The following is a 20,902-nucleotide window of genomic DNA, read 5'->3' on the forward strand; positions in this document are numbered from 1 at the left end:
AACATTACACTGCATGCTACCAAGACTCGTTCTGTAGGTCTGCAATTCTGTTAATTAGGTCGAGTTAAAAAAATAACTCTCAAGTTGTCGTATTACACGAGGAAAGTTGTGCACTGGTGTTAGGCTGTGGACATTCTACGAGCGTAATATTTGGGGAAAACGGAAACTTAAATAATGCCGTTCGCCCGTCTGCTCGTGTCAGAGAAAAGTACGGAGTGAAAGTTCACGTTTCAAAGAGACTCCCACATCCTATTTCATTGAATATTCCTCGACCAAATAAATGCGGGAAGAGTACCACCGGTGAAGTGCTTTCGTTTACGTTGGCACCGCGGTCGCATAATCTTTCCCTCTGCACAGAGTCAATCTTTTGGGAGCCTGAGTGTGTCGTTTTCCTTTACGGGAAAAGGCGAATCGGTGGATTCTTTATTGGTGCCCTCTTCTACCCTCCTCCCCTTCATCCCTTCCCTCCCCATCCCTTTTTCACTCTCGCTTCCCACTCGTTTGGTGGCGGATTTTTCACTCCTCCTCTCATCCGAAATTTCCCCGCATAAATTACGCCCTGCTCGGATTGCTTCTTTGATACTTTCACCGAATAAGCTTGAACGTTCGGCCAATCGGTTCGGAAAGAATCCCCCTCCCAGCCCTCTGCCCCCTTCCGCCACCCCGTCATCCCGCCTCTCGTGCCCTCTCGCAGCCCAACCCTCGCAACCCCTTTCCCTCGAACCCCTGGTGCTGACCACCATCGATTATTAATGCTCCGGTGCAAATAAGGATTCGCATGAAAAAAAGAGGAGTCCTCCTCCTCTCTCTTTCCTTCTCTCTCTCTCCGTGCGACCAGGAACCCCTTCCGCCCAAATAGCACGAGAGAAGTTTGCACAAACGGTCAAAACGTACACGGGGCAGAGGAATAAAATATCCCTTTTTAAAACGTGCGGAAAGGATCTAAATGAAAAAATAATCCTTTTTTTAATATTATTCGAGGCCTCTTGTGCTAGTAGGTGGTGGTGGAAGAGTGGGCCGAATGGGAAGGCAGCAGCGGGGAAGTACAGAAATATCTCGCTAATGAAAAAATCGAGGTCAGTTGCTGCCAGCCTCTCTAACCCTTTTACCTTCTTTCCTCTCCCCCGCCCTCCCTGTGCCACGTTCTCCACTATCCCTGACCCTTCCCCCGCCTTTCCCTATCCAGCGTGACCTTCCATTCCCTCCTCCCTCCAGCATTCACTTCCCTCACTCCCGTGTCCCCACCGACGGCTTCTCATTAAATTTTTAATTTATGTTTCCTCCCGCCACACATACACAGACACAGTCCCTCGCTGTCCCCCTCGCGACATTCTTTTTGCAAGAGGAACGCTGTGCTCGGAAAAAAATATGCACCTCGGGGAAAGAACGAGAAATACATATAGAATATATGTGTTTAAATGGAGGAGCGAATTACCCTCCAGATGTAGGAAAAAAAATCTTCATCGGTGTCTCCTGCTCCCTGCCGTCTATTTGTCCCTCGCGACCCCTCGTCCCTCTCCAGCGACTCCATTCCTTGCCATCGCTCTTTCCTTCACGTCCATCCATCCCCGTGGCCGAAAAGGGAAGGAGGGAGTGGATCTAGCCTTTCGACTCCCTCCCCTCTCTTCCGTAGTACTAAGACCCCTGGCTCTCCCGCACGCCGTCCCCGTGCCCCGGGCCTCAGGTGGGAAGAAGGCAAGGCGGTCGCGCGACGCCCTCGCCATTTCCACCGCTGTCGCCGATGTCGTTCCTCTTTCTCGCCCCGTCTCTCCTCCTCTTTCTCCCTCCCTAGTTTCTCTCCTCTCCTTTTCTTCCCTGCCGCCGCCCGCTCTGCCAGGGGCCCTGCAGGGTTCCTAGGGGTCGTGCAGGAGTGTCTGTGTGCGAGCTCTCTCCCTCCACTTCCTCCCCATCTCTTCTTCCGGATCCTCTAAAATCTTGGACGACGCCTCATGCGAACCCTCCCCCTTCCTTTCCGCCTTCCTTCTCGAGGTCCTCCCTTGCCACCTTCTCCAGGCATCCCATCCCCTTTTTTTCTTAGAAGCCCCTCCCCTCTGTGACCCCTCCTCACACCCTGTGCCTTCTTCCTCCTCGTGCTAGCTCCGCTCGTACTCGCGCGAGGGCTGACCCCTGAGGCAGGCGTCTGAGGGGCCCCCGTCTGCCAGCCGTGGGCGTCGTTATCATCCCCCATTCTCTCACCCTCTTCTCCTCTCTTTCTCTCTCCCTCCTCCCCCACACCCCCTCTTGATCCTCTGATCTCCCCCGCCGCTCGTGCCCTTTTGTCTTCCCGAGGAGTGGTGAGTTGTGTAGCGGCGTTTTCGTCCGAGTGATTCGCGGAGTTTACACGCCACTCCTCCCACCTCGCCCCCGACGCTCATATCCGTCGTCAAACAGCCACGATCCTGATGGAAACTCGTCTACCTCGTGCCACGGATCCGGCCTTACCTGTGGTTCTCGCTCTCCCCCCCTCCTATCGCTCCTCATCTTTTGGAACCTCGTTCCCTTCCAATCTTGTTTCCTAGTCGGCTTCCAAAATCTCCTCCACGATCCTCAGACAACGTCGACGTGTCGCTGACAGTCTCTCGGAAACTTGGGAAGGAAGCGGAATTCGGGAGAGGTGTGCTTTCGTGGTGTGTATTTTGTAACGGGAAGTGGTGCCGCGTGTGTGTTCTCCATTGTGTGCATGTACTTTCGCCACCTCTCGAAGAACTCCTGAAGTGCGTGTATGATCAGGTGCGACCGGCGTCGTCTCTGGAGGAGGTCTTCGGCGCAGAGTGTGGTGAAAGAGCTCCTCTTAGTGCTAGGTGAGGCAAAGGGAGGATTACTTCTTCACTCAAATGTCTCCCCCGAAAATTGTCTTTGGCTTTTACCAAGTATTCGATTCGCACCTTCGTGAGCGTTGAGGTGTCTTATCAGCGCCGTCGACAGGGATTTAGTGACGGCAATGTGGGAAATGCTTTTCCTGGCATTGGGTCCTTCATGATGATATTAGACAGCTGTCAATGTTTTCCTTTAACAGGGTTTTATTAATCTATATTTAATATTTCCCATCCGGCGAGAATCTGCGAAGTACTTAGTAATTGGACTTCTTTATTGTTTTATTTACATTGATCTGCACATTTTTTATGCGAAATTATTCCTGAAATCCGGATCCTATGCCAGCTTTAGTTGGCATGGAAATCGTCTTCAGGCATAATTTTCATTCTATCTTATGATCATATGTCTTGGCTTTACCTTTTTACAATTATAGGTTTACGCGGAATTCAATCTTATTGAAAGTACAGGAATGGTGTATTGGGGAACGTTTTTGCAGGCATGGGTAATTTTAAGCTACAGTGATGTAGGCGTACAAATGGTTTCCCTCTCAGAATATTTTAATTTTCACCTATTTATAATATCACCTAGAGGTCCGTGTTTTGAATCTCACTCATGACATTTGCGGCTATTGTTTACCGATGATTCAGCACGGTATAATATTGTATACGAAATTACTGACAACATGTTGGAGGATTAATTTTTAAATGCCGTAACGGTAGGCAGATCTTGTGTATAAAATAGTATGTTAACAGTCAGTGCGACGAATTATTCTAATTTAATATCGTTAGGAAATTGATTATCTTTGTTGTATGCGCTGTACAGTACCCTTCTATCAATGTGTTTACCTATCATTGATTGCCTATAGTACAAGTGTAAACATAGGATAGGACTCAGATGTTTCGTTTATGCTTCCCCGGAGTTTGCGCTCGACCGAGGACGATTCGTTATTCTCCCTCTCTAATTACAGACCACGTCCGCTTCCGATTGTGGACGGTCAGCTATCAGTGTCCATCAACATTTACTCGCTGCCATCCGATTGCTGGCCGACGCATAGCGATTGCATCCGCCGCCAGTCCTTCCTTTCTTCCCTCCCTCCTCTACCTGTATTCCTTTTCTTCTCCTCTCTCTCTAGGGTCGTTTCATATTTCCCCCAATCCGTTATATCCTTTCACTTAACTGTTCTCGAGTAAATGACAGGCTCTTGAACATTTTAGTTTCTTACTTACCGCCGGAATTCCCTATTCTCCGTAACATTTAATTTCTACCTATTTACTGCATTCGTTGTAAGAGTGAAATAACCTTTCAAAAATCACAACTAGAACGTTTTTTTTTATAATTCTTTACTGTCTTTCTTGTGGGTGAAGTACTTTATTTCAGATCTTATCAGATCTCTATGTCAAAGTAACTTCTTCGACGTTCTAGTGCCTGGTTTTTGTTTTTTTTTCTTTTCCAGATCAGTATGGCTTTGAAACTCAATGAAATACCTGTTCTATAAGGGATTCTTCCAAAGATTCTTTACTTCAATTCACTGCAACTCAAGCAGTAATAAAATACCGACCGAAATTATGTTTATCTCATGCCGCTTTGTATTCCATGTTTTATTATTCCCCAAAATGAGTAAATGAATTACCAGTCCTAACTAATGATTGTATATGCTTCCGCTTATTAATATTTTTACTAACCGTCACACTTAAAAAGCTGCGAATTTTTTCGCTTGATTCACATTCGCTGACATTTCTTTTAAAGAGTAGTTGTAAAACCTTGAAAGCTGATAAATCGGGACTTAATCGGGATTCAAGCGGTGAAGTACCCGCTGGTACTCAGGGCGCATGTAAATTTATCCTATACGAGCTTTACTTTTCCATGTTTTCTCATATCCGTTTAATTTTGAGTCATTAATACTCATATTTTGCTTTTAAGATATTAATGAGAACCTCACATACGCGTAAGTTTAACCGTATATATTTTGAAATTATTTCATTGCGCACTTTCTCTCGGGTGATATAAAAGCCCTGAAGTGCTTGCCATGACGGATGTTAGTTTAGTTACAATTATTGAGCAAATGGAAGTGTTCCTTTGGGGTTATAAATTTTCAGAGTTGAAACGTACATAAAGTCTCGAAATTCATCATCCGTGTTAACCTGTAAAACTATTATCATTTTAGACCCAGAAGGCTCCCTTGTGAATGTTAGCTCAATAAAAAAGCATAATTTCCCTTTAAAGGGGAAATATATATGAATGCAATGTCTTTTGATTGCCAATTACATTATGTTTGTCATATTCAGGCAATCTCCGGAATAACTTACGTGATATGTAGTCGTCATTTTATTGGTTTTCCTGATTATAACCTTGGAAATTAACTCACTGTACAAGGACACCATTGTCAACGTATTGCCTCTAATAAAAACGTAAAGATTTTCGCGCCGTTAAGGGATTCAGAAGGAACTTAGTTACTTTTCCGGTTCGTTTGGTGCTTAGTCTTATGAGCGTAGACTCGACGCTGTATCCAGTAAAGAACCATTTAGGTAGAGCTGAAAGTTAAATCGTCAAGTGATACGTAATATTCATGTGCTGGACTTTCATTTTTATGGTACTTTTTTTTACTCGATAATCGGAGTAATTTCATATGATTTTTCTTCAGGTTAGGTGGCAATGTTGGTGTTGATCGTTGTAAAATCTCGCCGCTATCTAAATATTCCGAGCAGCCCTGAAAATTGGTCTCTAGTAAATATTTGATAAGTCATCAAAATCATCGCATGAAATAAACGTGTCGCTTGTTTATTTTTATTATGGAGGTTACCTTCTTCCCTTGGGATATTAAATATTTACATGCGCTCATCGGAATTTCCGACGTGGGAAAAGTTCGTTCATGCTTATCTTTGTGGGAAATGTGAACATTTTCTTGGTACTTTTATAGCCATAAAAATAATATTATGACATTTTATTGCAAAAATCGTACGAATTATATAAAAACTGAGTATTTCATTTCTCCATTTTTCTGCCTGTCACACCACCAGTTCCCGTCTGATATACCCTCCTCGTAATTCTGGAACCATTCATTATCCTAACCTTAAACACTTTATTATTATAGGCGTTGATTTTGCGTTCAAACTTATTTGTCCTCGACAGATATAGCTAATGCTTTTACACGAAGCGACATCAATATCCTCATTTTATATAGGGCGAAGTGCTAAATGTACTGAAGATCGTCGTGTTCCGTGCTCGTTAGAAGAAATCGAAGAAATTCCTACCCAGAATTGTTAGGAATACAAATAAGTTCTGAAGAAAAGTATGGATTGCATAGTTTCAAATGTACGTCTCTTATTTCTCTATTGATAAAAGTTCAGTTAATGGGAGTTATTATCTACTCCCGTACTCCTGAATTCCTCCTGTGAGCAAGTCTTACTGTACTGTTTTTAAAAATCGTTGCTCTTATATTGAAAGTGGGCCCATCGCTTCCGAGATATTTGTGAAAGAACTCATATTTATTTTTTATCAATATGAACAGTTATATTCTCTGTCAACGTGATAGAGAATTAAAAAAAAAAAGAGACTGTGACTGTGTCAGTCAATCTGGGTGGAGAATATTTTGCCGTCCATTTATTCTTTCATTATTTCCTTCATGATCTCAAACCATATCCCTAAGCATGCATGCAAGACAGGTCCGTTCATGCATGCGATCATGAAGCTGATGACGTCCAGATGTGTTTCGTTAGATAATCAAGTTCGCTCTAAGTATTTATAAAATATTAATTTCATATCCTTACAATAGTAAATGCTCTGAAAAATCGCGTAAAAATTAATAATGCTTGTTTATTTTAGGTTTAGATAGTCAATATATACAATAATATTTCGGATCTTCGGATTGAATTTTTAATCTGGTTTCGCCTATTTCTCTTACCTAACGGATATGATATCCTTGGTTTCGGGCATGCAATCCTGAGTTATGCGTTGCATCATGTTGTAAAAGTAGGCACGTGTTAGTTTAAGACAGCGATAGGGCATTTTTCAGCTACCACTAGAGAAAAAATTGAATCCAAATAACATTTGCTTGAAACATTTTGTGTAGCTGTGGAATTGCAAAAGTTATGGCGACAATTCGATTGTAACCTGGGAATAAACTGATTATTTCAAGTTGTCATTTTGAAAATAGTTTTACTGAAAATGTCAACAATTTAGTATTTTTACGTAAATTACAATTATGCTCGATAAATAGTTGGCGTTGCTATAGCTCCTTAACTTAATGTTTCCAAGGTAATGTTCATAGGAAAAAATGTTCAAAATCACATTCCCTATCGCCTTCAAAAATATTGCATTTTCCATCTGAATTACGCTGCACACACATACAATCACATATTTTAAAAATAAAATTGAATAAAACATCTAAATTGCAAATACGAACGAAGTTTTAAAAAATGTATCTATCCCTGCCCTATTTCTTTACCCTGTTCTTCGGCCTCGCCTCGTGTCCTGGTCTTTTTACTATACCTTTTGTTGGTTTGCGGCATAATTGTATCGAATACCTTTGTAGCGTCATTGAGTACAAATCCCTTGAGTTTCATCCGCTCCGCTCATTCCATTTTTTTAATGACGGAAAATAAATTTATTTAATCTGTAATTTTATTGTTTGCTTTGTTATCAAATTGAATTGCCAACTACATTATTATATTATACTTATTCTTTGTTGATTCAGGTAATTAGGGCAAATCCGCAACTAATTAAGTTCGATTTACTTTGGCGTAATAATTATTATTTGATCTTTATCGTAATGAAAACAAGTTCTTGAGTTGAATTATCAATATGCTCTTAAGAATGTTCGGTCTTTCAAAATAAGTAATGATGTCCGGTGATTAAAAATTGCTTGTTGTAATCCTATTCTAAAGTCTATATTTTATTTTTAGTCTCCTAATAGGATTTTTAGTGAAAAACATCGTCATCCGTTTCATTAAATATTACCATTTTGTTTTTACCGATTTCCGCGACGAGGTTTTGATAGGCGTTAATGGCATCGACCATGCCAGATAAAGCTCATTGGCAATAACTCGTTAATTTTTAATGGAAGTAGAAGATTAATATAAGCGGAGCGAAATATTAGAGTAAATACAATAACACCACTGCACAGCATAGACATATTTTATTAGGAGCATTTTAATTGTATTGCCGGAAATTACTTTTACGTACCTGCGGACCGTGTCTGATTTTAATAATATTTCCTGTTGGGAGCAAGTTTTTTTCTGGCCTTCGGTCATAATTTTCAGCTTTAAAAAATTCCCATTTCAGGTGACCATATTGATATTGTGGTATTCTTGTTGCAATTCTAAATACGTTTTCGTACTCTCATTCCGGAGTTAGGTACGCTACACTACTTGGCTCCTCGATTCCTTATGAAGCTATTGTGGAAGGGGATACTCCACTATTTTGTCACTCCCCCCTCCACGCTTGTGCTCTACTCGGAAGACGGCATCCATTCCCCCAATCGTGCGGTATGTTTCTTCCGCTGAATCCTCCTCTCCCCCCCCTCACCCCTGTTCATCCCAGAAAAAGAGAGGGGGGAGGACAACCAGTTCAAACCCCAAAACTTTCACCCCCTACCCCCTCAGTGTATTCAGTTGTCACTTCTTCTCAACGAGTGTCCCATGTCCCGGACGGTGCTTTGAACCTTGCCGACGAGGAAAACCTTTCATGGGAGTTTATCTTTCTCTCCCTTCCAACCTCTTGTCAGGAATGTGCCCCGTATTTACTCGTGTCATTTTTCCCATTCGGGTGAAACTTTCCGCAAATTCGTTTATCAATCGAAACCTTCCAATTGATTCCTATCCGCCGCGAATGGCACACCTGCCCGTTTCCATTTACCGGAGTAGAAATACTCCTCGCTCTTCAGTGCAGGGCTTTTGATGACTTTGTGTAATGCTGGCATTGAAAATGGTGAATAGGGCAAATTTTGACACGTAGTTAGGGATTGGAAGTACGTTTTCTTTTCGGGTGTAGGGTTTTTGGGTTTTATTTTCTTCTTGAATTATCTTGTCACTGCTGGGTTCCCTTACTGGTCTTGCATTAAATATTTTTGAAAAAATGGTGCGCAATTTTTCTACTTTTGCGCAAAAATCATTCCTCTCTGTGGATTTATGGTATAAAATTCGCGTGGAAAATATTTTTTATTTTTATTTTTTATTCGTATTATTCTTCGTGCGTATGTAGTGATAGTTATTGACTTTTTAAATGTTCCAATGATTTCAGTTCGAAAAGCTCGCATTCCCCTTTTTTCAGGGTCGTCTTTATAGGAAGGGGAACGTGATAGTCTAGTGAATAAAGCCCTGGACTACTGATCCGCAGGATCCGAGTTCAATGCCCGAGAAAAAACGCCTTTGAACACTTTCAGATTCACTCGAGCTGTGTGATGTTTCGGGTACCAGATCTGTCTGGGAAACTATAGGCGTCATGGCATGGAAAAGAACTGCTCCCCTCCCCTATCCTGATGTGTGAATTTCTCACGCCTTTGAGCTTAGTGATCTCTACCCTCAGCTATCAAATCGATTTTCTGGTTGGTTACTTAAAATTTGTTTTTTTTTATAAATATGTAAAGGGATTTCGCCAGGAGAAAGATAGACCGGACAGTTCTAGTTGAGTCTTATTGTTTTTTTAATTTTGTTTTTGTTTTAGTACCCTGCAAGCCACCGCCAGGGTGTGTGGTAGGGGGTGAATACACACCAGATAAATTTTGACCTGAATATGACTTCACTGTTGTCAAAAATGTTATTCTGACTACGGAGCCAATGTCGTTAACGTTAAGTAGGAATAAAAGAGGTCCGAAAGCACTTCCCTGGGGAACACCTGAAGTAACTTCTACTGCATTTGAGCTAACTCCATCCATGACCACTCGTTATATCCGACCATACAAAAAGTCTTTAATCTAACCCTGGATATTATTATCTATGTCATTTGCTTCTAGCTTTTTGAGTAGTTTACTAAGGGGTACTTTGTCGAAGGATTTCTTAAAATCTAGAGAAATTGGAATATTTCTCTCTCCCGAAGCAAGAATATCATGAGCAAAAAGTGCAAGTTGTGTCTCAAAGAATCTACCTTTTCGGAAACCGTGCTGATTTTTCATTAATAACTATTGGTTATGAAGATGTCTCACGATCGAACTAGCAACTATGTTCCATGACCTTGCACGAAATGGATGTGAGGAAAATTGGTCTGTAATTGCTCGAATCCTCCTTGTCTCTGTTTTTAAATATTGGTGTTACGTTAGCTGCTTTTCATTCTTTGGGAACCTTGTGATCTACTAGCGACTACTTAAATATGATTTCTAATATGACGGTGCCATCTTCGACGCTGGATCATTTAATATACGAGCAAGTATTTCATCGGGCCCGGAGGATTCGTTAGGCTTAATATTTTTCAGCAAACGTTCTATTCAATTATATGATATTTCAATTTTGGGCACCGGTTGGCCGGCACGATTTGGTAAGCTATCGGGGGTATTCTGTGAGATATTAGTGAAGACGGTTTGAAAGAAGGAATTTAATAAGTTAGTCTTTTCCAAACTGCTGGTTACTCTTCCGCCTTTATCATTTTTGAGTGAATTAACAGTTGACTTATTTTCCCGAAGTTCTCTGGCGTCTGACCGAAATACTTTTGAATTCTCTTACAAATTTTCCGCTAACATTTTCCTTTTGAATACGCTTAACGCTTTCCGAAATTCTTTCTTGGCATTTTCCCTAGATATCTTGTAATCATCTTGGCTCATTCCTTTTGCTGCTTGAGATATCAACCCTAATATTTTTCATCTTGGCGTTACATAGCCTTTAATGTCTTAATGCCTTTTTAAAATCCGCGTTTAACCATCTAGGTTCCGTATTATCTTTTATAAATTTACTAGGAACGAACTTGGTTACTGCTGAGCGCGTGATTTCAAGGAAATGATTCCACTTATTCTCAGTATTTCGGTGATTACTAGCTTTCTTAAAAATAGCAAATTGACTCTGTAACACGCACTTTAGGCCATTGTAGTCCATTTCTTTAAACAAGTAAATTTTCCTTTTAGACTTCTTATTTCGGACCCCATGTAGCGAAAACTTAGTATTTACTGCACTGTGGTCACTAATTCCTTTTATAGTTTCTATAGTTAAGACTTTTTTGGGCATGTTCGTTGCAGACAAATCAAGAATATTATCGCCCCTAGTTTATGAAGTGACAAGTTGAAGCAAGGAGTTCAACGTAACAGAATTCAATAGTGATTCGCAGATGTCTTTGTCTTTACCCTCCACATTTAGTTTTCCGAATATATTCAGCAGATTCAGGCGAGATGTAGTGGAAGTTCGTCATGAGAAAAACAAATTTACACTTTTCCATAGATTTATTTGTAACGTACAACGCGTTCTAGTTCATTGAACCATCTTCAGGTACAAGACAAGATTCAACTGGTGATACATCATACATATTTAGACTTGTATTAGGAAGGGGCAGAAAAGAGGGAAACTAAAGAAATGCTTACCTCTCTCCACTCCCCCTCTCTTTAACTCTCCATTTCTTTAGTTTCCCTGTTTGTTGGGGTTTTTCGTATTTCCCCTCTTTGTCCCCACCTACCTTACGCCTCACCCTTCCCCCACCCACTTCCTCGAACAGGTATAAATATGATGTGTCACAAGTTGAATCTTCTCTTGTACCTGAAGATGGTTCGATGGTATAGTTTTAAAACTATATGTGCTCCAGTCAATAGAGGGGACATTGAAATCTCCACCGATTATAAAGTCGTGATCATTGTTTTGGGATCAGAAACCTTTGAGATAATTATAGTATTGAATTATCTCTGTCGTCCGGCAGTATATTGAATGCGCATTCATAAATATTTTGGATTGAGGACTTTCGAGCACCAAACGCTTTCCAAACCATTACCTGGAATTACCTCAAGCCTGCCAATGCAAGAATTTTTACTGCAATAAAGACACCGCCCCGGATTGTATTTCTTCTTTCATTTTTATAAATGGAATCGGATTTTTGGAAAAGATCACCGTCGGCAATATCAGTTAATAAACAAGCTTTCTGTTCCAAAAATTATATCTGCGCATGTGCTTTGAATAAGATGATGAAATTCTGCGACTTTGTTTTTTAAACCCCGGCAATTAACTACTTGACAACGGGTGTTTGAATTTTTAACGAGGATCGTCTTGTTATTAATGATGATTCCCTTGAAAAATTTCCGTCCAATGCTATCTGATTCGTGTTAAATGGACTATTGCTAGCACTGACCCTCACTGTTTTAAGTTTTGTGCTTGGTATTACAACTTAGATGGTGTTCTTTTGGTTGGATTTTAATCGATGGGATGCACGGTGAAACCTGAAGGTAACCTGCTCGCACAAATAAGGGGAGCTTTGTGCCTTGTGATGATAAAAAAAAATTATTAAGAGTTAATGATTAATACAAATGCAATAGTTTGTTAAGTGGCTTCAATGGTGATGATTATTCTGTTATTCTTTTTGTTTCATGGATTAAATCCTTTTCTCCTTCTGTGGTTTCAGAAGAAGCGGACACGGATCTGGAGACGGACAGGCTCCTTGGCCAGCAACGCACCGACGACCACGGTTTCTTTGACGAAAAAGTGAGTCCCCTGCTGGTGAGTTCGTGCTAGTGCGGGCAGCCCCGAGCGTAGAAAGAAAGACACAGAGAACCCTCACCCACGGGAAGGAACGAGATATCCTGTTAGGGGAGAGGGGAATGATAACGAGTAGTCGTGTTTCGTTCCCATTTTTAGCGGAGATCTGTGTTAAACTTCTCCCGTAGACTTGTATAGAATGTTACTCTCCGTGAATTCGCGTTTGCTAGTTTAGGCGAAGTTTAGTCGTACCCTGTGCGCTGTGTCCTAGTCACTCAGATGGTAGCAGAAGTTGATATCCTCCAAACTTTGTTGTGTTTCCTATTCACAGTCAAAAGCTTTGTAAATCTTTGGGGCCAGGGTCTAGAATTAATTATCTCTTGAAACAGCTCCGTGCAACACCAATGGCTAAAATTTCCTTTTGTGTCTTTCTGGCGATTTCTCTGATAACAACTTGTGAACAATGTCCTCCATGGCTACATGCAATTAGTTAAGTAATTTATGGTACACTTCTTATGTATTGCACCTTGGATAAGAAGCGTTGGTACATGTGCATATAAACTTATTTAATTGCCTATAAAACGCGCGTTATTTTAAGATGTTTAGCTGTGTATATTCGAAGAATTTAACTATTATTCTTGCAGTCAAATGAGACCTAGTTAAAGTAGCATTTTTCTAATTTTGTATGCAGGCGTTTTGGGTTAGTTAATCTTCCAGAGCAATGCTTGCGAGTTGAAATAACCATTTTTAAGACCTTGCTAGGGCTGTCATGTGCTCACAATGCTATTTAGGAAAGGAACTTCTGAATTAATTATTATATTATTAGACTTAATTGCCATTTACACTGAATTAACATTGCAATAACCTCAGTTAACAGCATTTTTCCACCAAACGTGGTCATTAGAGAGATTGTGAGAATTTTATTCGACGATGCAATAAGGTTATGGCTTATGATTAAGACTCTGCATCCACCTTGAAATATTTTCCCACTAGGTTGAAAAAGATTTATGTTTTTTGGTGATTACATTTTTCAGTTTTTTATGTGTTTGAGAAGTAGTAAAAATATTATGAAATTATCCAAGTCGTATGAGCTCCCTTATAAAAAAGGATTTCGGTTTCACTCTTGCTAACCCGTGACTTTAACTCTTGCCCTCCTGTAATTCTCACAATTTCAAACCATCGTAAAATGATCTTTTTGGAAAGTATTCGCCAAATTTTTAAAATTAGAACTTGTGATAATATGCGTTCCATTGCCGACTTTTTTATATATCCATATAAACTAATATGGGTGTGTTCAATTGTTCTTCCTGTATAGAAAATGAGGTCTCATGACGAGAGCTTACGAAGTGCGTTTGTAATCAAGTTTGAGACGTGAGATCTTCCAGGTTGAGATATGATGCTGGCAGTGCGCGTGAATTTTCAGCGATACGTGCGCTCACTGACTTCAATCTTTTTCGCCCTTGGCCGAAGTTTCACGGTTTAAAATCTGCTCTAATACTCGCATCGTTTTCATGATGAAGTAATGTGTCGTTGAAAGGCTCGCAGTTGCCCTCACTTTGGTTCTACGCAAAGGCGAAGATGGCTTTCAAATGAATGTTTGCCTCCCGCCCCTCTTTGGCTTCTCAGATGGTTACCAATCGATGGCCTGTCTTCCCTCTATTGGCCAGCCACAAAGACTCCGTTCGCAATCCACCTGTTGATCTCTTCAGCCGATCCGCACCGATATATTCCGAAGTCTGACGCCAACCTATTTCTGTGTCCGTCCTTTTGTAACGATCCTCCCGATTGGCGAAACTTTCTCTGGCTGAGCGAGCCTCTTCACGCCGGGTGCTTCCTCTAAAAATTATCAATGGCCGTTGAATCAAAGGAGGACCGAAAGAGAGTGAAATTTTCATCTCTTTCAGTCCATCATCATGAAGTTCGGGTCTTGTTTTCCACCAATTGTTTTTGGATAATTATTGTATATATGTTCATTTTTTCTGATAGTGCGTATATATGATCCGTCAGTAATGCAGCCCCAGTGGTATTGGATTTCCTCTGAAAAGTAAACACCCTCATATCAAACGGAAACGACACTTCTATGGTATGTTCGAAAATCTATTGTATTCATATTATTTCTGCCGGTGAACGACTGAAATTTTTCTTCATAATTTAATCTGCATCGATGTACAACTGGCTTAATCTTTATCAAGAGGGGTTACATGCTTTTCCTTATGCCTTCTGCAAGGAGTTCATTTCTTGTTTTAGGTATCAGCTTTACTTTTCTAGTATAAAGTTGCACATTTATAAAACTGCCACTCGTTCTGATCCTGAAATAGCACAGGTCAATTAGTCATTGACAATTGAAAAGTTTGTAATTGTGATAATTTTTCATATTCACTGCGATGTCTTAATGGTACGTAATTTGAAGGAATTCCTTCTTTTCCTCTTCGTGTGATAATGATGGGCCTTCAAGAATGCTAACCACACGTTTTCAGTCCGAGATTTAGTATGCAGATAATGAAGCGAAAGTGCGTCCCAATTGCTCCTCAACCTGAATCAGCTGTAGATTACCTAATATCCGCTGTACCGTAATCTTCCTTGGAACATAGCCGAGAATATCCAACCGGAAATCCAAATTCTCTGAAGCGGCGATTATTTTTTTTTCTTAATTCATATTTATATTTCAGAAGGCGAGAAGTGAAACAAATATATGTATAATTTCAAGCAATTTTATCCTCATCGCTGTAAGCTGTTGCTTTCTAGTTCTCGCATTGGTTCTTCTAACACACCGGCTGACTACACGATTGATGTTGACATAACTAACTCCTGAGTTCACCAGCAACTGTCATTGTATGTTCGTCAATTATTTCATGATTTGATCTTTGTTTTGAGTTTCACTTTTGTACAGTAGCGAAATCGAAATTATTTGTTCAATGAGTGAATAATGAAAATGAAAGGTTGAAAATATTTGTGAAAACCAATAAATATCGGTGACTATTATGATTATTTGGATAAAGTAATTAAATAATAGAACGTTATGAGTGTTGATCAAGTAACTGAGGATCAACAAGAGGTTGGTGAAGCTATGTCATTGTAATGGGTCATTGGTTATAGCCCATCCACGGGGTTTGACCCTTTAATTTTATAAGTTAGCCATCACTTCTTACACTGTTTTTTAACCCACTGTATCATGTTTTTTACTCCTCAATTTTTGTCATAATAAAACGTCCACGGTATTATATCCTTCCTATACTGCTGTACATTACTAATATTCAGTTATATATAACTATCTGCATTGGATCACTCGTAAAATATCCTTGTTGGTTCCTGATTTTATTTTATTAACTGGTTGCTTAAGTCGTTTTGCTCTTATCAGAATTATAGGGCTAATTCGGCAACTGAACTGCATGCACGCCTCTTATTTCATGGGTAGAATGCTAGGTCGCGTTCGTATTTTCGTCAGAACTTGCCAATGGCATCACAATGTTGAGTGTTTTAGTTTGAAGTTACTTGAGTTCAAATAAATTTTTCGAGTCATTCAACTCTTTCTCCAACCGAGCAGAGGAAATTTCACCTCATTAAGTTGGACATCAATTTTCAATTCCAGCGTAAAAAGCATGCCGGCGTAAAGAAATATAGTCACGAACTAACGCGTACTGTTGATAGCACTTGATACTTGGTTTTAATACTTACGGAATGTAGTTCAACTTTTCTTCTTGGTAAACTACTTGTAAACATTTAAAATTCACCACAATGCGGTTTAAATCTGAATCCCAATATTTTTCATATCAAACACCTGATCAGGCAATGATCCCAAGGAAACAGTCTTCAGTGTATGCAAATATTCTCTTCTTGGCCTTATAAAGAGCTGGCGTTTTATGCAACATATTATCCGCGACGTTTCCGAGCACAATGATACTTTTGCACAATATTTTCGTACAACTGCTACGAAGTGCAAGTTTTTCACTTGTTAATGATTTACTTTCGATTCGATCTCTACACTCCTTCCAGATCATGTTTTAAAGGTTAATGGTGTTAAAAAGTCATGGTTTTCACCGTTAATTTATTTCGATTGTTTTTATTAGAAAAACTACCACGCTTGCCGGTCTCTCTGGAGAATAATGTAAAAAACTGAATGTTTAAAAGTAATATATTTACCTACAGGCTAAAGGAAAAATGCACTCTATTCTTTTTCGATGGAAAAATATACCGAATTCATTTAAAATTAATGATATCTATTGAAGAAGTATTCAAAATTTTATTCATAGCAATCGAATTATCGTTATTGCCCCTCTAGTATACATATACTATGTGTGTGTTTATATATATATATATATATATATATATATTATTATTATTATTATCATTATTAGGTAATTTACCGGTTAAGGTAGGTTTTTGGATGGACAAAGCTACTAAATAAAACATTTTGTGACTCCTAACAAAACACAGAATCCATCATCCTACTCTATACCAGGTCCCATCTTCATCTCTGAGTACTTTCTTCCTCCCTTCATCCCGTCCAACATCCCTATCCTGTTCCTTCCCTTTCCTCGTTTGCCTAACATTATCCCCTCAATTACAGTCTTCAGCATCCCACTGCCGGCCAATACCCCCTTCATCCACTTTTCCTGCCTCCAAAGGATTTCTCCCAACAAACCCCTCTCTTCGCACACCATACCAAGTACTTCCTCATTTGTTTTCTTCTCTGTCCATTTCACCTTCTCCATTCTTTTCCACACCCACATTTAAAAAGCCTCCAGTCTACGTCTATCCTCCCGCGTCAATGACCACGTTTCCGCGCCGTACATAGCTACGCTCCATATCAAAGTTTTTACGAGTCTTTTCTTAATATCCTTACTCAACGTCCCTCTCATCAACTCCCTCCTCCTGGTAAAAGCCTCCTTGCCTTGCGCAATTCTTCTCCTTACGTCCCTACTACATTGACCGTGTTGGTCCAAAACACTTCCCAGATACGTAAACTGTTCTACCTGCTCTAGTTTTTGCCCTCCTATTTTAATGTTAAGCTTCGCCTTTTTCTTTCTAGAAAATCGCATAACCTTTGTTTTATTAATATTGATTCTCATCCCATACCTGTCGCACTGAATTTCTAATTCACTCAGCAATGCTTGCAACCCCTTGGCTGACTGAAAAAATTAGGGCTTGGTCATCAGCGAACCTAACTGATTTTACGAATTCCCCGCCCACTTTCATTCGTACCTCCAGTTCTTCCCATGCCTCTTTAATCATTTCCTCTGCATACAGGTTGAACAGCAACGGTGATAATGGGCAACCCTGCCTTATACCTCTTCCTAACACTGCCCATCCGGACTCCCCGTTCCCTACTCGCACTTGAGCAGTCTGAGACATGTACAGGTTGCGGATTAGCCTCATTTCCCTCCAATCTATTCCTATTTTCTGCAATATACTCATTAGTTTTTCCCAATTCACTCTATCAAACGCTTTTTCGAAATCTACGAAACAGGCAAATACCTCCTGGTTGTGTTCTATATTCCTCTCGATTAATAATCTCATTACTGCAATGGCATCACGCGTACCTCTGCCCTTCCTAAACCCAAACGGTTGCGTCGACTATTTTCTTACCCGCCTTATCTCTAACTGCTATCATCGACCTTCCTTTCTTACTTCCCGATAAAGATTTAACTTTCCTGTACAGCGCACCAATTTCACCCTTCCTCTGTAAACTTTCCATATCCTCACACTGGGTCTTCCGCCATCCTTCTTTTGCTTTATTTGTTGCCCGCCTCAATTTATTGTTTAATTCTTTGTACTTCATTTTGCCTAATTCTGTATTTACATTCTTCCATTTTCTCCGCTCATCCATCTTTGTAATCATCTCATCCGTGATCCATGGTTTCCTAATCCTTTTAGCGTTAACGGTTCCAATAGTGTCTTTTGCGGCTTTCGATAACCCTTTCTTGATACTTTCCCAATTTTCTTCGATAGTACTCAGCTCTTTACCATCCTCCATGATTTCCTCTACCGCCTGTTTGTATTCCTTCCTTTTCAAACCATGTAATGCTTCTACATTCCATTTTCCAACCTACCGCCCCTGCCGTGTACCCAAATTATGTTTTCGACAACTTGTGTCCTTAGCAACTTAGCCTAGTGTACGAATATTGTGTAACTTAATTTTCTCGCTAAAAGCAACAAAAGTTAAGAGAAGAATGGCACAACGTATTGCGAATTATTCGTAAAGGCCCTTTCGTTCATTGCCTTGAGCATTGCGAGGCGACGCAATTCATGTCTAACCGGTGCTAATACTTTATTGCAACAGTAAATTGCACTCCAAAATAGCAATCCCTGTCATATTTTCTCCTTCGTCACGTCCCAGTTCATTTCCACACCCACTCTATCTATCTTTACATGGGTGTTGACATAATAACTTGGTACCCCTTCTTTTGTCAATCAAATGTTTACTCATTTGGTTATCTGAGCGACGGATTCATCATGCCAGTTCTTCCCTGCCCGCCTCTATTTGTAGTGCGATAACCGTGTTTTTACAGGTATTCGCACCCTTGTTTACTGAATAGTTTTTAATGTTTACTGATGATGTATTAGGCAGCTATGATCGCAGTCCCTTCTAATTCAAATATGTTTGAGAAACCTTATCATCAGGCTTTTCAGTTCAAAGAGAACGTCAGTGCCCCACTAGTTGAGACTGTTGTACCGTATCCGAATTAATAAGAGTGGGCAGACAACGGAAGACCTTATGTTCCAGATCAGTCAGAGATGATGAAAGGCTTGGAGGTACTTATTTTGCGGTGGTGGATTTGGGCATATTATCAGTTCCAACACCAACCCTCGCTTGCTGCGAAGTAATTGCGATCACCTATCATTTCTTGATTTTGCCATGTTACCTTGCACGATAATCGGGAAAGAAACAGACATAGGACCGATATCAAATTCAGTCAATATCAGTTTACTTGTTGCTGGCAGTATATTTATCAAGTCAAGAATCAGCGATTATGAATTTTTGTAGAGCGATTAAGCATCAATAATTAATTAACGATTAAAAATATGAGTTACGGTGATGCCATTAAGGATCAACTATAGTTTGGTAAAAGTGAATCGTATAAGTTACAATTAAAATTGTACAAAATAAATATTTAAATGCTAATAATTACAATATGTTTGATGAATTTTAATTTCATAATAATTGCCTAGACCTTATTGGAAACCCTTTTATCCTTGGATGTTGGTTTATTCGAGGGACCATTAAATCTCTAATTAGGTTTTTGTGTGATCGATTGAATTTTATTTAATCAATTCCGTTTACCACTCTTCAGAAGAGTGGTAGACGATGATATGCACCTCAAATGCGACTTTCCCCCGGCATTGGTGACTTGGAAGCCGCTCACATTTTTACATCGACCATTCGGGGATCATCCCTTCCTCCCAGTGGAGATAGTAGCATCCGCTAATGTAAAATAATCCAATCTAACCGCTTCCTCCCTCCCGTAGGGTCTTCATTCTTTCATACAGGTATCTATCCTGTATCCTTCCCCCATATATCTCACCAGAAGTCTTCCGACCGCAGCTCCTAGTGGTTCGGCTATTCATTTGCCCTCTTACCGCGTCCACTTCCTCCATACCTCCACATACCCACCGCACTTCTTATCTATCTTTGTGTCAACTCCATCTTATGCCTTAACGCACATTGCCGTAGAATGGAGGACGTTCGCTCTAGAAAGCAACGATAGTCTTCAACCCCCTCCCGATAGTTTGCTTTTGCCAGTCACCTGGCGATCTTCTTGGCCGATAACCGGCTGTGGTTTCTCTGTGAAACTATTCTTTATTTCTTTCCTGTCATCTTCTTTGATGATGCTATCTTATATTACTTTTACGTGCTCCTCTATTGCGCTGTCGTATAATTCAAATTCTCCAACCCACCCCCACCCCCCAGCGTCCAGGTATCAATCTGATACTCTAAATCAGTAACGGAACATCTTTAAGAGGTGTCTCTTGGTATATAAACTCAGTGTCATTATCTATTAAAATGACCTTCGCGTGAATATATTATCATTCTAATATCCATTTGGCTAGCTCTATGAACACCATTTATAGTTACGAGTATATTTTTAGAGATCAATCGTTTGTTCATGTTATAGGGTTTTGTAGCTTTAACTTTAATCGTTTCATAATTGAATTAATTAATTCGTTAAACCTCAATTTTTCAAAATTTAAATGGGAATTATTATCTCAGCCAAATACCGTCTAACATGAAATGTTAATTTTTTCGTGAATCTGTTTCCTTTTTTGGTGAGGTTCCGTGAAATTGAACGCGAATACTTGACAGTATAACTGAACAGAACGTGAATACTCGGCGACTGTTGGTTTTGATAGCCAAATAGTATCCCCAATGTATAATTCAATTCTTATATCTATATAGATATTGATTTAAATTTTAATTTGATTTGATTTGGTGTAATTTTGTATAAAATATTTCACTTTCAGTACATGTAGGTATTAAAACTATAATTTCCTCC

At 39.9% G+C, this 20,902-nt stretch overlaps 1 protein-coding gene across 1 annotated transcript in view; it reads left to right on the forward strand.

Annotated features, from left to right (window-relative positions):
• LOC139700722 (uncharacterized) overlaps window positions 1–20,902 on the forward strand; it is a 118,895-nt gene that overhangs the window by 54,723 nt on the left and 43,270 nt on the right. Inside the window, exon 5 of the mRNA XM_071599186.1 lies at window positions 12,337–12,416. Within this exon, the coding sequence (XP_071455287.1) occupies window positions 12,337–12,416 (80 nt within the window). The remainder of the gene's footprint in view (window positions 1–12,336; window positions 12,417–20,902) is intronic.

The sequence above is a fragment of the Hetaerina americana genome, unplaced genomic scaffold (assembly GCF_022747635.1).
Source record: "Hetaerina americana unplaced genomic scaffold, ioHetAmer1.1.p SCAF_1, whole genome shotgun sequence".
In the NCBI taxonomy this organism is placed as follows: Eukaryota; Metazoa; Arthropoda; class Insecta; order Odonata; family Calopterygidae; genus Hetaerina; species Hetaerina americana.